The sequence below is a fragment of the Talpa europaea genome (assembly GCF_964194135.1).
Source record: "Talpa europaea genome assembly, chromosome: 8".
NCBI lineage: Eukaryota > Metazoa > Chordata > Mammalia > Eulipotyphla > Talpidae > Talpa > Talpa europaea.
The window spans coordinates 54,745,360-54,760,485 of record NC_140075.1 but is presented as its reverse complement, the minus strand read 5'-3'; the positions used below and the strand labels follow the sequence as shown (position 1 = coordinate 54,760,485).

Sequence of the window (15,126 nt, the reverse complement as noted above, 5' to 3'; positions counted from 1 at the left end):
AGAGACTTGAAGATTTCCAGGCTTCCATCGACCACAGTTCAAATATTTTTATAGCTCATATTGTGCTTTTCATTTTGTTTGTTGTTTTGTGACAACTTAGAAAAATGTCTAAGGTAGCCAAATGTAGCAGTCTTTTCTTTTATGGCTTGTTTTGTGTCACACTAGGAAATGTCTTCCCCATTCTGAGATACTTTTTTTTGTCTTATATTGGGTTGTTCAAAAGTCATGATGTATTTTTCCTAATATTTTCTAAACAAAAATGCATTATGACTTTTCCAACAACCCAATATTTTTTCCTAGTGCTTTATCGCTTTGGGTTTTATTTTTTTTTTTAATGTGTAAGTCTTTGAGCCATTAGAACTTTATTTACTAACATCTTTCCACTTCTCCCCACCCCCTTCCTTAGTGATACACACAGTTCCCAGGAACGTATTTCTCACAGTGAGTAAGCATGTTAGCAGTGCGGGAGGTAAGACATAACCAGATCAAGTGGGAAACAGACCAAGTTTACTATAATAAATAAATTTTATTTTTTCCTACATAGTTTAACAAAATCAGATAGTATAATTAGAAGAACACCTCTGAGTGTGGAAATGGTTCTTTACCTGTTCAGCAATAATGGATTGCTGCCTAGAAAATCAGCAGGCTGATTACGGAGGCTTGCATTCAGCTCATAGGTTACAAAGTGCTGTCATACAGTATTAGTGGGTGTTGCGAGTAAAAAAAGGGTCCCATGGCCAAAACAAATTTGGGACACATTAGATTCAAGTGAAGAGTTAACCAACATACCTAACACCACCATTCTCCACCTTCCTCAGAACCACTCACAGACAGGGTTCCACACAAAACACTTTAAGATTGTAGCAGACCAAATACTTAAATCACTTTGTACTCAAGAAGCTTCAAAAGCCCCATTAGTGATTCTAATCAACAATTACAAATTCCTTTTAGAAAGAAAATAGAGAGTTAAAAACCAAGTAACTGGCAATGAAACTATGAGTGAAGGGAGATAGAGCTGACCAGGTGGCTCTTTCAAACACACTCAAGTTTTATCACCATTATAGTGTCTGATAAATTTTAGAGACGTGTCTCTCAAGCAGGGGAAGAGGGAAGAAATACATCTGGTTAGGATTGTGCCCAATCCCTTTTGAGGCTGTGCCATGTTACCAACTGTAACCACTGTCACCTTCACATGTCTTAAGTGCTTTTTGAGACATTTTAAACTCTTTTGAGAATTGCTACTTAATTAAAAGACATCTTTCCCGGGAGGACTTCAACTGACCCACTGTCAAGCTTTTTGGCTGTACAGGATGGTCTGAGCAGAACTATACCAGTTAGACTTAATATGTCATGATAATATATTTGAATACATCCTCACTCCATATTCCAAATAGGTATATTACGAATTGTTTGTAGGGGCAGGACTGGACACTGAGCAGGTTTTCTGATCCAGCAGACCAGGTAGAGGAGGCAGGCCTCCCAGCCCCCAGCAGATCTTCACTCTGGGCTCTCCTGCCTTCTCTCAGCTTCTGCTGCTCTGGCTTCTCTTTCGGCTTCTCCTGGCGTCCCCGTGACGCCACCCTTAAAAAGCACAGTGTTAGCCCAGGTGAATCCCATCTACCTAGGCCCACACTCTACTCCAGGTGTCCGCCATCAGGCATGCATTCAGGACTGCAAGGATCCATCCTCTCCTGATGGCGGGAGGGCAGAAAAGCTTGATACCTTTTACCTTACCCTACACTGTTATAATATTTTAATTTGTAACACTGTCCACAAGTCTATAATAGGACTAAAATTTATCAAACGTGAAACATTTGATCTCATTGTGTTGACTTCCCATTTTCACCTTTAAACTTGATGAAAAAGCAACATAAGCAAAGATTAAAAATCTAAAAGTCCTTCAAATTACCCATTATCTTTCAACTATTTCTAAATTAAATTAAAAACATTATTTTACTTTCTATAAATAAGACAATTAAAAGCCTTCATGTTCTTAGTTTTTATAGAATAGGATGTTTAAGCTTTCTATCTTTTTCATCATAATATCAAAGTTACATTAAGATGACGTGGAAGCCCACAGGCCCTGTTGGCATAGAATTCCACTAACAATGTCAGATGGTTGCAAAAAAAAAAAAGTCACACAGCTCGCAATTAATGTACCAAAAATTTGCCAGCCCATATAATTTTATCAGTCTGCCTCCCTCCAGAGGAAGTAGGTAATAATGAAACTAATGAAATAATATTTCTTGATCATGCTCATTCAAAATAAATTGTTACTTGTCCTTAGAGGATTGGACCATGAGCTATTTCCAGGCCATTTAAGGGTCTGGGCCAGTTAACCCTGGAGGCGGGAGTCTAAGTTATAGGGGTATTCCTGAGTCAGCAAAAAGGATCCTGCATTGTGACGGAGGCCCCCTTAAGTCCTCAGCAAGTACAGATCAGGGGTTGATGGGCCTCTGCTAAAAACTGTTTTGCATCAGCATTTCGGAACCCCTGACAAACATGAAATACTGAGGTGTAATCAGTAATACAACATGTGAGAAAATGCTGTGTTTTAGTAGACTCAGTGTAGGGAGAGGGGACACCTCCTGTTATGGTGAGTTGCTAAATTTAGACTAGAATAGGCCCAGTGCCTTCTGGAATCGCACCATCAGCGCGATTTCTTTTAGCATGACCTGTGGCCCTCCTGAATCCAGATCACCTGGGGACTGAGTCTATTTGTAGCTCTTCTCCAGGAAACTACTACTCTAATTAGTAAAGCAGAATCTCCTGGCATCCTCAGGAAATCTGCCTGTCTCATAAACTCACCAGCTGTTTCTGATTCACTGCAAACCCTGAGAATCATGTCTGACCCACCCTTTGGCAAAGTCTTTAGCTTCCTCAGCACATGAAAGAAGAACGCTAAATTTTGCTGTCTCTTTGAAATGCTAAAGCAATATCAAGTATACGCCATCCCCAAATGTAACACTGCCACTGATTTAAAGGTGAACTCAGCCAGTTCACACCATGAAACAGTTTACCTGCACTTGGGTATAGTTCTGCTCAGACCATCCTTCTGTAGGAAAGTAGAATGGACTTATGGGGAAAGAAGGCGGTTCTATTCATTCCCTTCACTAGATGGGGAAAGAAGACCCTTCCCCAAAACAGATCCCCACTATCTGGAAAGCTTTTCCAGTCCCTCCAACTCCCACAGACCCAACTTCCTCCTCCTCAGCTCCCCCACTGGCCTTTCCAGATCATTTTCTTTCCAAAGTCATTGGAGCTCCTGGGAGAGGCTTTGCATCGAATGACTGATGCAAGTTCCATTTTAAAAGACTAATACTACCTGGGTAGTAAAGCTTAATCCAACTGATCAATAATAAAGCTACCAGAGTAGTATGCTTAATCTAACCATTTAAATGGAACTGAACCCGCTTTAAATAAATTGAAGACTTAATGAAATATTCATGATTTGCCTGAATAGGTACTTACTTTAACCAGTCTGTGATTTAAAAACCACAAATATAGAATCAGTGCACATCTAGAAAAATTCCCCCAGTTAAATACCTTTTTGACACGAACCCACTCAAAAATGCCAAGACACCAACCACAACCATATCAGGCCATCATAAAAGGGCATCACCGCCAATCCCGGTGGTTAGAGCATCACAGGTGAGTGTGGACGCCGGGAACGAAAGGCTTGTGGTGTGGATCATGTTTCTTTCTTATGTAATTTTGGCTCAGGAATCTGATACAGAGCAGCTGAGAAATAAATTATGTTGCTGAGGCTGAAGATGAGGCACAGAAGCACAGCTCCGGAGAGCTGAGAGAAGGACAGGGGCCTGGAGGTGGCCAGGAGCCACTCCTTCCTCAGAGTCTTGTCCAGAAGTATGGCCTCCATCTGCATGTAAGTGGCCATGATCACACATACGTGGAACAGCTGGTGACTGTGACCTGCAGCAAACACACAAAAGACAATCAGCACTGAGGAAGAGGAGATGGAGGTACCTTGAAGGCAGGTCGCGGAGGACAAACACGAGTGTCCACACCTTGCCTGGTCCCATTTATATCACAGGTCCAGAAAAGACAAGTCTGGGGTGATGGGAAGTAGCTCAGTGGTGGCTTCAGACAGGGGGTGGGAATGGGGACTAACAGGACGTGGCTTGAGGGTTCTTACTGGGGTGATGAAAATGTTCTTAAACTGATTGATGGTGATGCTGGTCCACCTGGGCCCAACCTGATAAATTTACTGAGAACGTCACTGAAATTGTGGAATGATGTGATAAGTAAAATGAGCTTCCACACATTGATTTTTTTAACGTTATGTGAGAAAAGTTAAAAGGTGGCCAGAGCAAAACAAATCAGTTGCAAAACAACCTGTCTGCAAAACAACCAGTCCTGCCTTCTGCAAGAACAAGTCTGCCCAAGGTCAGCTCTGCAGAGCCACACTGCTCAGCTCAAAGTCTCACTTCAGTGCCAAAGGAGAAACCACATTTTCTCTCCCAGCTGTTGACTAATCTCAGACAGGTCCAGGGGCTCCTCCTCCATTACCTGACCCTGGCCCCACAGTCATGCGTCCACACAGTGGGGAGCCCAGGAGCTGGTGGTAGAAGTGGACTGGACGTTGCTGATTTGGTGGCTGGTGAGAAAAGGCGTGCATCACCCAGGGTCAGGGACTGCTCTGGGGACAGCCCTTAGAGGCCAGGCACAAGATGAGACACACTTCTCATGGGTTGAACTGTGGTCCCTCCCCTCCAAATATATATGCTGAAGTCCTAATCCCCAGCACCTCAGAACCTGACGGTCTTTGGAGCCAGATCATTAAAGAGATAACAACATACAGGTGAGCTCACTGAGGCGGGCCTCTACACGCTGTCCTTGTAAGGGGTGAGGACATGGACGTGTGTACACAGAGCACAGACCGCATGGAGATGCAGAGCAAGACGGCCACCTGCAGGCCCAGGAGCCGGCACTCAGAAGACACTCCGCTGACACCTCAGTCTCAGACTTTATCCCCCAGAACTGGGAGAAAGTTAATCTCTGTTGCTTAAGCCACCTCGCCTGGAGGTTTGTTAAGACGGTCCCAGCAACCAAACACAACCAAGCGTTAAACAAGGGCTCTTCTTTGCTTAGTTCCCTTTGAAGAGTTCAAAGTTGTGCCCCGGATCTATCCCAGAGGTTGTTCAATAACTGTGTACCAGGAAGGAACAGGAGCGGGAGCAGTCAGGAAGAAGCAAGTAGGCAGTTGAGGCTTCTCAAGTGGGGCGCTCCTGGGGTTCTCATGGCAGGGGGCTGCCAGCACCCAGTCTGCATGCCCTGGAACTAGGTATATCTGGAGGTCACCCCTGTTCACTCAACCCTCACTAATGGGCTGTGTCTGATGCCTAAATCTGGGTGTGATGCAGCAAAGTGGCTTCTTGCCCAGCAGAGGGGGGTAACTGGCTGCACTTGCCAAAGGAGGCTCAAGAGATAAAGGGAAGGGAAGATCATCAGCACTGACACTGCTGCAGGCGGCTGCCACAGGAATAGTGATCTCAGCAGGGCTTCCCTGGGGGCCCACGCTGCCCTGGCCTGCACTGCACTTCCACATGCGGGCTGGCGTCCGAAAGGGAGACTCAGCTATGCATGGAGGATGAACTTCCAAGCCCCTTGTTGATGTGTCACTAACTGCTGCTGGGCACATTTCCCCCTACAGGTGTGTTTTCTGCTCTGCAGCCTGTGGCTCAAGATGTTGGGGTAGAGGCAAATAAATAAGATGTCATTGAGAAGCCAGGGAGTTGGCAAAAGACTTGAGACACACCACCCCTACTTGAGGAAGACAGGGCCTTCTGGAAGGGGATGCAGAGGGCAGGTTCCAATCTCCTGGCCTTTCATCTTCCTCCTTTCTTGAAATCTACCCATCCAAGCATTTTGCTCATCTCCACCCCTTCTGGCAGGAGAGAAGAAGCAAGGAGATGCTTATTAATAAGCAAGGATCAAGCAGAGCAAACCCAGCCAGTGCCTTAGGTGAGAGGAGAAGAACGCAACAGGCCGGGGAGGGCCATACTTCCTGCTCATCAGGTGGGAACAGAGACTGACCCCTGGATTTCCCTGGTGGCTGACCTAATGGCCTAAGCAGCAGTGACCCAAGGTTCCCCTCCCCTAGCCAGTCCCAGAGCCAGGAGAGGGTGACACATTCTGTGGGGCCTGAGGACGGGCATGTTCCCAGATGTAGCTCCTGCCTGCATTATCCCCACACAAACAAGACAAAGACAGACACTTCCCCGTCAGCACCGCTCCCTGCCCTCAGGTAGCCTGGCCACCTGTACCCTTTCCGTGCTCCTCCTCTCGTCTGTCCTCATGTTCATTTAAGGATGGGATTCACATCTAATAAAAATGGGACTCCTGGCCTCATCCACCATAGGACTGCTCTAGAATCCCAGCCCACCTGCTCTCCATGCTCCCTCCTGCACCCCACCTGGCTGATCACTGGCTCCACACAGCCTGGCCTTGGTCAGCTGGCAACTTCCCTCAGCTTGGCCCATGCCTGGAAGACGTCCTGAACAGCTGCTTGTCTCCCTGCCTCTGTCCACCTTTGCCACTACAAAGGTGTGAGGGGCCAGAACCTGCCCAAGTGGAAGGGCAAGAGGCAGCAGGGCCAGCACACACTCACCGATGTAGTCAAAGCATCCAGGAGCCAGGCGCTCGGGCAGGTGTGCAGAATAGAAGAAAGAGGCCAGAAGGGTCATGGCCATGTGCCGTTGGTGGTATAAGGCGGCTTCACTCTGTGCGTTGTCCCCCGGGGAGATGAATAGCTGCAGGTATTTAAAGAAACATCAAGTCTTGAGAAGAGGTGCTCTTCCTTCTACTCACCTCCAGATGTCCCCGCGTGCCCAGGTGTGTGACTTGGAAAGGGGACATAGAGGGACGAGTCATCAGTGGAAACCCAAGACAATGGCATGTTAATCCCCCAAAGGATCTTAGGAAGCTCTTCTGGAAAAAAGAGAAAGGAAGGAGTGGAAAATAAGAGAAGAGGAAAGGAAAGTGAAAGAAAAATTCAATTAGCTACATTGCCATGCTTTTCCCTGGAGGGAGGCACAAGCAGAGTGAAAAGTGGTGTGTTCACACTCTCATTCACTTCTAACCTGGCCAGCCACTAAACTCATGCCCCTAATTATGGCTTTGAGGCCTAGAAATCCCCAGACAGCCTTTTTTTCCTGGAAGACCCTTTGAGTCACCAGAGAGCATCAATTACAGCTGTTACACTATTCAAGTTCAGTTTCTGTCTCACTGTGACTAATGGCAGCGGCCCCACTCACGGGGGCACCAGGCCATGCAGCACACGTGCCTGGTCTCGCCAGAACCTCAACAATGCATAAGCACGCTCTCTTTCCTCACTTTGCCCCTGAGGGAACTGGGTCGGGGATGCCACACAAACCACTAGTTAGTGGTGAAGGCAGGATCTGAATCCAGGCAGGCCGACTCCAGGGCTTGTCAACGTTACCGCACACGCCCCACACCACCCGCATGGGAGCCACGGAGCTGGCGAGGGCGTGGCCTGTGCTGCCTGCTGGCACATGGTGTCCCCTCTGCTCTGGTCCCCTATGTGTGGTCTGTGTCATTGAGAAAAGAATAGGGAGAATGGACACATCCCCAACTCCAGTCTCCCCCAGGCCCACACAGGAGAGCTTAAGTGCATGCTCAGTGCCCTCACCAGGGCCCCAGCTCTGCCCTCCCCCTTCTCCATGACCCTGCCACCTCGGCCCCATGCCTCTGACCCACCCGCTGCCCCAGAGGAGGACTCCACTCACTGACAACTGCCATCATTGGGCCCATCAGACCTGCTTTTGATGAATCCCTTCTCCACCCCATAAAGGAAGAGATGTTTGCCCTATTGATGGAAGAGGAAGCTGAAGCTCAGAGAGGTTCAAAGCACTGCCTAAGGTCACACAGCCAGTCAGCAGTGGGCTGGGATTTGAGAACATATGGATTTTGCCCCTTCTGGTCTTCCCTCCTACACCTAATTCCCATCTCCCTTCCTTCATGCTTTTCCCTTCAATACTAATAATATGTTAATTGATGGTAACACATAATAATTGATTGGGCTGATTGGGCTCTTGTCATCAGATAGTACTTTATACATTATCTTGTGTGCCCTCCCACCAGCCAAACAAAGGGGTATTACCATGCCCCTTTTAAAGATGAGGAAAATCAAGGCATAGAGATAGCAGCTATTCTACCCAAAGACTTACAGCTACTACATATTAGAGATCTACCTCCAAGCCCACTCTCCTGGTCACTCTACTAAACCCTAGGCCACCTCCCCTGCCCAGCCCTCCAAGATTGCTCCTGAGCCCCCATCAGCACTGGTACTGGCCCATCACCTGTGGTTCATCAGAGCCTGTGTTCACACCACCCAACCCCTCTGCAAGTGCCAGTGAGGGGCTGGGCCTTGGCTCCCTGAGACCCACACAGACCAGCATAGTGCTGTGGCCCCAGAAGCTCAGCAAACACAGAGTCTCTGGTGTTGCCCCTAGGCAGAGGGAGACGGAGCCAGCCCTTACCCTGTAGAAGATGGGGAAGGAGTCCCAGGTGTAGGGGTAAGCGAAGGCGACGATGCGGAGCACCTTACAGAGCCTGGGTTTCTGGATTTCAAGAAACCTAGATCAGGCAAGGAAAGGGAGGAGAAAAAAAAAGAGTCTCAACAAGTTACACTCGTGCACACACATTTGGAACACAAGGGTGGGCAATGAACAGAAGGCACATGTTCTTCCACAGCCGCCGCCTGCAGGCAGCAGCCCCTGCACCGGCCTTAGCCATTTTTCTCCCACCCATGGCAAGGGACTCAGCCTCAAGCGTGAAAAGACCTCGGGGATCCACCCTGCTCCTGCGGAACAATGGAGCACACACAGGCCAGGAGGAGGCACCAGGGCCAAGTCATGTAACTGCCAAGGAGCCCTGTAAGAGCCCAGGGACCACTGGGACAGGGACACGAGTGGAAGTGGGGCAGCGGGTACATGCTAACCAGGTAGGGGGACAGGTGTTCCTGTGCAGGAGCCCCAGATACAAGCAGGCCTTTAATGACTTCGAGCGACTCCTGGAATATTCAACAGCACACACAGGGATGCTGGGAAAACTGAGTCAAAAGTCTTTCCTGCCTTTTATCACCATCCCTGCTCACTCACCTCCAATCAAAAGGCAGAGGAAGCGAACATTCAAAGCAGGGGTGCTGACCCCAGACTCAGCACCATGGCTCAGCTGGCAGGGCCCAGCCCTGGGAGGGGGAGCTGCTAAGGGTGTAGAGAGCCAGAAGGAGGGTAGAATCTCCACACTAAATGCAGCCCTGAACTGGGGGCTGGGTAAGAGGATGCTGGAGGCCAAGTACCCGCCCCCTTGGTGCCCAGCCCAGGTGGCGTGAAGAGCCAGGGCACCTGTGGTCTACAGGACAATGGAGGCACTCAGGCCTCCCAGACCCCCAGTTTTGCCTCTTATGCTGTCCCTCAGGGATGGTGTCTGTGTTCTGCCCTGCTTCCTACCTCTGTTGCACAGACTTCTGTCCAGCCCCCCACCTGCCCCTGTTTCCCCAACCATGATCTGCCAGTCCCCCCCAGCCTGACCTATTCTCTGGTCGGGGTGTCCATGTCTCCTGGGAGCCGGCCAGTGACCTGATAACAAACCCCACGGCTCCCCAACTTTGGTGTGGGACCCCCCACAGCTGCCTCCTGGGCAGGGGCTCATCTGCTTAGGTGTGGACCTGCACACAGCTCAGAGGAGCGCCTGCAGGGTGGGTGTGTGCTGCCCAGCCCTGGGGGCAACCGAGCATGGCACTTCCTGACCCGGGTAAGAGGTAGCCTACCAAGGACCCCAAGACGCCTCATGGCCTCCAGGGACAAGCTCCAACTTGGCTCAAGCCCAGCGGCATGTCTCTCCTTCCCTCCCAACCCTGCGGTAAATCCAAGCAGCACATGCAGGCACTAGGCGGAGAAGGAAGAGAAACTCAAGGAGGAGGAAGAGAAGGGACCTCAATTTATCTCCCCCACTAAAAAAAAAATAACCCCAGCCTTGAAGTAATCCCCAGGAGGTAAGGCTGTGATTTCATTCCAGAACCCTGGCCAGAGATTTGAATCCTGCCTTTGCCCATCGTGACCATGTGACCCTGGCTACACAACCCCTGTGCACCTCAGAATCCCCATGTGGAACACGGGTACACCTGTACTCTCTCCAGCTTGTACAAGGACTTAATGAAATGCTGCTCACATGACCACAGAGCATTGAGTAACTAATACTCAATGTTTTAAAAATGTATGTTGTAGAATCCATTCTCTCCCCTCCCCAGCTTATTTTGTACCAGAAAGTCAGAACAGGAGGGAACAGATAGATTCTGGGTGATTTGCCTGAAGTCAGATGAGCTAAGAGGCAAAGCTAGGATTCAAACCCAGGGTCAGCCGGCTCCCAACTTTCACATCCTCACCCCCTCCAGCAGGCTCAGCACACCTCAGACCACTGCCCCATCTCCGTCCTCACCTACACCCCCTCTGCCCCAAGGGGCAAACGGAGCACATCTGTGAACCAGGACCAGTTCCAACTGCCTCCTCAGTATCCCGCACACCCTGTGCGACCATGCATGCCTGCTCCCTCCTTGCCTGTGCACTGCTACCACCTGCTCTGGGTTAAACGAGGCTCACTATTAAAGCAAGCTCTTTCTGTGGCCACTTACACAGGAAGAAAGCTGGCTCTGGCTGGCGAGGGCCATTCCCCAAAGCATGGATTTCCTGTGACTTGAGACAAAGTGCTTCCCCAGGGGCAAACGAACCAGCCTCTCCAGCTGCAAAGCCGAGTCTACAGGGAAAAAAGGGGAGAAAAAGCAGAACAGAAGAGAGACAGCAACAGAGTAAAAGGCAGAAGGGTCAACAGCCAGAAAGGGGCTGCCCACTAAAGGTGCAATTCCACATCAGGCCACAAGGTGTCACCAAAGGCAGCGATTCGGAGAAGGAGGGTCAGGGCCACAGAATCCTCCAAAGCCCTCTGGGCCCAAGTCTCCAAAGACATGTCTGAAATGGCAGTCTCTGCACTTCAGGGTTGAGGGGCTAGTGTATCGGGAGTCAGGCCTCCTCTACTCAGATCAAGATTGGCAGGAAATGCTGGATTTCAGAAGAAGCCTCCATCCAGAGAAGATGGATGCAATACCAGACTGTTCTAAACCCTGATAAATCGTGTCACAACGAAGTCGAAAGGATTAGCAAGCTAATTCTGAAATTAGTGTTTGAAAATAGTGGGCCTTTGGAAACATTCTGAGAGGCGTGCATGTGTACATGCGTGCGTGTTTACAGCTGTTCTGCTGTTCTGAGGGGCCCCTCACAGAGACATGGACATAGCCTCATGCTGGGCCCCTGGCCTCAGCAGCACTGTGTCATTTTGCTGAGCCCTCTGACTCCAGATATGTCTGAGAACCATGTGTGCTGAACTTACTGCCTCCAGCTTGCCTTTCGAACCCCTTCCAGGCCTGCTTCATGCCCCTGCATTGCCCTGGCACCCCTGCCCTGGCAGCCCTCACACTACAGAGCTCCCTTCCCAGGAGGAAAATTAATCTCTCTCCCTCACAGCCCTGCCACAAGGCTTTTCACTCAGCAAGCTTTGTCAAAAAAACCCAAACGTTGTATGCTTCGGATGAATGAATGAAAGAGTACCCAGAGTGACTCATAGCCAGCTAACACTGTATAACTCTCGGCGCTGCGGGCGGAGCCCACCTCTCTAGGCTCTCGACGGCAGTGGGTCTGAGCGCATAGCATCTCGCTGCCCAGCCCTGCTTCTAGTGCCACAGAGGACACACATGCTCTCAACTGCTGCAGGACAAGACAGGGTTGCTGAAACATGCTCATTTAAACTAAATCCCATGATAATAAAAGCTAAAAAATAATGCCAGGGGCATCCACCACTCTCAGCATGGAGATCTGCTTCAGTGGCATCTATTGTGATGTGACGGCCACCACTGAGACCATGACTTTGGGGTATGCATGTAACTTGAAAACTAATGAGGTTCCTGGTCCCCTGAATTCAGGGAAGAAAAAGATGGTTTCTGTTACTCCTGACCACCCCAGGGATGGATGGGACAGGCGGGAGAGGAAGAAAGCAAGGTGAGAAATTTGGGGAGAAAGACACTGAAGCATTAACACTGCACAATGCCCAGAACAGAAAGAACCAGCAGGCCCTTGTCTAAGGTTTGACCCTGAAGCCCAGAGAGGGCAGTGACTAGCCTAGGGCACACAGCAAGTCTGAGATCTCAAGGACTGCAGATGGCCCTCCACCTGCTGCTCTGGACGTCCAGCAGAGTCAGCCTGGGTAAGGGTCATCTTTCTCATTCCTTGGACTGAAGATGAAGTCAGGGAGTGAAAGAGAGGACGGGCCTTGAGAGAACAGGGAAACCACAACCAAGAGAAGGAAGGAGGGCAGGTGTGAATTAAGCGGAAGGGTCCCCTTCCTGGCTCTGAGCTTGTGGTGACCATTCTGGCTTTCTGCCCCAGCCAGCCCTACCCCAGTCCCTGCCTCAGCATCTGTGAACACCATGGAAGCCCTCAGTGTTGGGAAGCTGAGTCCATGGAATTGTCTCCCTAGGAAGATTACTGTCCTTCATGAGCACCGGGTCAATCCTCAGTAGGACACAGGAGACACTTCCGCTCCCCATTCCCCCTCTGGGGCTCCTTTCTAGCCCTCTCCCCATTCCAGCCTTGCAGCCTCTGGAGCTTCTGATGCTTCCTGGTATCATCCTGTCCTCCCCAGGCCCACGCCCTTGCCCAGGCTGTCCAGCTAAAGTAGTCACCCTTCCTCAACACTCAGTCTTAATGCCACTTCTCAGCGTGCATCTAAGCAGGTTTCATTTCACACCGTCATTATTTGTGTATGGCAGACTCTCTAATGCTACACTCCAAAGGCCGTTTCCCCTGCTCTTTAGAGGAATGATGACTCCATCCCGGCCATCTGGTCTTTCTGGAGATCCGCAGTCTGCCTCTCCTACATTTGGGCACTCTCTGAGAGCAAGGACTATACCTCACTCCCTGTGGTGTTCCCAGCCCTTAATATGTTCCTGGAACATTTAAGGACTGTTGAATGGTTTGGTTGTATAGAATGGGTGGGTGGGTGCATGGATGGATGGGTGGAGGGGGTGGGTGGATGGATGAGCGGGTGGATGGGTGAGTCGGTCAGTAGGTGCGTGGATGGAGAAGCCCCAAACCTGAGCATTCAGAAATTTCCTGGCCAAGCTGTCCTGCCAAACAAGTTTGTCCAGCAGTCCCAGGCATGACACACCCAAAAGACCCATTTATTGTATCTCAGCAATCAGGGAGGACTCCTGACCAGAGAAAATAATCTACCCTGGTGTCTTACAGGTGATGAGGGAGCTTTAAAAAAAATGCAGTAAGTATTGCACATATTTGTTGTGGGAGCTCAAGGAGAGCCATCCCGGACAGTTTCTCCCACACTCATGAAGCCTTCCCTGCCCCTTCAGCTCATGGCATGTGCCTCGCTCTGATCCTCAATTCCAAACATCAGAGCTCACCAGACAGCACCAGACCAGTGTGTCGCATCCAGGCACCAGGCCCTTTTGAGCCAGTGCACCCGGCACCACCTGCAAAGCATGCTTCATCTCTCGGGGTGTCACCGCCGGCTCCCCTCCTCCCTGTCATGTGCACTGCCCTCACAGCTCTGGCCTGGCACAGAGGCTTTGCTTCAAAGGGAACTTTCAATCACCAGAATCCTTGAGGGCTGGGGGAAAAGGAAGTAGTAACCCCACGCACCTGATTCTATTTTCTACCCCATGGGCAGGCCCAACCTCCCAAGAGTTTAGGGGAGTTCTGTGACTCCCATGTCTGGTCCTTCCAGGGAAGGAAGCCATACAAAGCCAAGAGATGAGACTGCCACTAGAAATGAGACTCACGCCCCCGGAAAGCAGCTCCAGGCTCCCAAGTTGTCTCAGGACAGATAAGCGGGAGGCAAGTAGGGACAAGCCCTCCTGAGGCTGCTTGACAATCTAGCCTCCATTTTGAAAGAAAACCAGTTAGCCAAGTTTGGGAAACTTGTCTACTCCCTGTATTCCAGAAAACCTAACCTTCATGCAAAGGAAGTTGGAGGCAAAAATCCTTCCTGTGCAGCTACAGGTGCAGGCTGCCCCGTTTTTCCTGGGGCGGGGCAGTGGAGGCCTGCAATAGCAATTCCACAAGCCCAACAGGGAGACCGCCATGGCTCACTGGAAGCTCAGTGGGCAGCACGGAGGACACAGGTGTGACCTGCCAGCTGACCTGGACGCATTTCCTAACCCACCACTGTAGGCCCCGGCTGGGGAAGAACCCAGCACCTGGCACCCGCCAGCTGGAGCTGTTGCCCCATACCACCATTTGAGAGCTTTCCTAAGTCATTTAGGGAGCCAGAGCTTTGGGGCAGTCACTTTTATGACAATCTGGATCAACTAGAGACATTATCTGCAAAACAAATGCCCCTTGTAATAACACTCCAATGAGGTTTTTTTTTAAGTGAAAGGAAAGAAAATTAGAGGGAACTCTAGAGCCAGTGAGCTGGGCAGGAATCCCGGCCAAGGGGCCTCCCCAGGGCTGGGTTAGACATCTGAATACCATGTGAGCCAATGCCTGTGTCCAGAGCGGGCCCTCTTGGTCACTCTGAACAGAATGCCCACTCAGGGGCTGCTCATGGACCAGGGGTGTGCTAGTTGCCCTAGGTACATTACCTGGAATCCTCCAGGTGAGGTGGACATGCCCCCCATTTTATAGATGAGCAAACTGAGGTTCAAGAGGTCAAAGCAACCTGCCCAAGGACAGGACCAGGGCATTAAGAATTTCCAAAAAAGGGGCCTCCCTGGTGGTGCAAGGGGTTAAGCACCACACTATGAAGCACACTCTCACAGCCTCTGCAGCACAAGTTCAATCCCCGGCCGGCCAGGGAGCAACCCATATAGCACAGCAGACCTCTCCTGTCTCGCCCACTGCTCCCCTCAGCAGTGTACTTCGGTCCTTCTGCCTGTTCTGCTCCCCACTCTGTCTCTGGTGAATTCTCTCACCCTCCCGCACCTCTGACTGTACCCCAGTTTTTGTATAAATAAATCTTTAAAATAAAATAAAATAAAAAGAATTTCCAAAAAAGCAGGACCACTAAACCAATTAA

General features: G+C 50.2%; 2 protein-coding genes across 3 annotated transcripts in view; both read right to left on the bottom strand.

Moving 5' to 3' along the window:
- KIF23 (kinesin family member 23) overlaps positions 1 to 3,596 on the bottom strand; it is a gene marked incomplete at both ends in the record, with an annotated part of 29,947 nt that extends 26,351 nt beyond the window's left edge. The window contains one exon of the mRNA XM_084240174.1: positions 3,547 to 3,596. Coding sequence (XP_084096300.1) covers positions 3,547 to 3,596 — 50 coding nt within the window. The remainder of the gene's footprint in view (positions 1 to 3,546) is intronic.
- Positions 3,597 to 3,691: 95 nt separating this feature from the next.
- PAQR5 (progestin and adipoQ receptor family member 5) overlaps positions 3,692 to 15,126 on the bottom strand; it is a gene marked incomplete at both ends in the record, with an annotated part of 37,335 nt that continues 25,900 nt past the window's right edge. For both annotated transcript variants that reach the window (XM_084239492.1, XM_084239491.1), the window contains 3 exons: positions 3,692 to 3,933; positions 6,632 to 6,773; positions 8,523 to 8,619. In XM_084239492.1, the coding sequence (XP_084095618.1) occupies positions 3,692 to 3,933; positions 6,632 to 6,773; positions 8,523 to 8,619 (481 nt within the window). The remainder of the gene's footprint in view (positions 3,934 to 6,631; positions 6,774 to 8,522; positions 8,620 to 15,126) is intronic.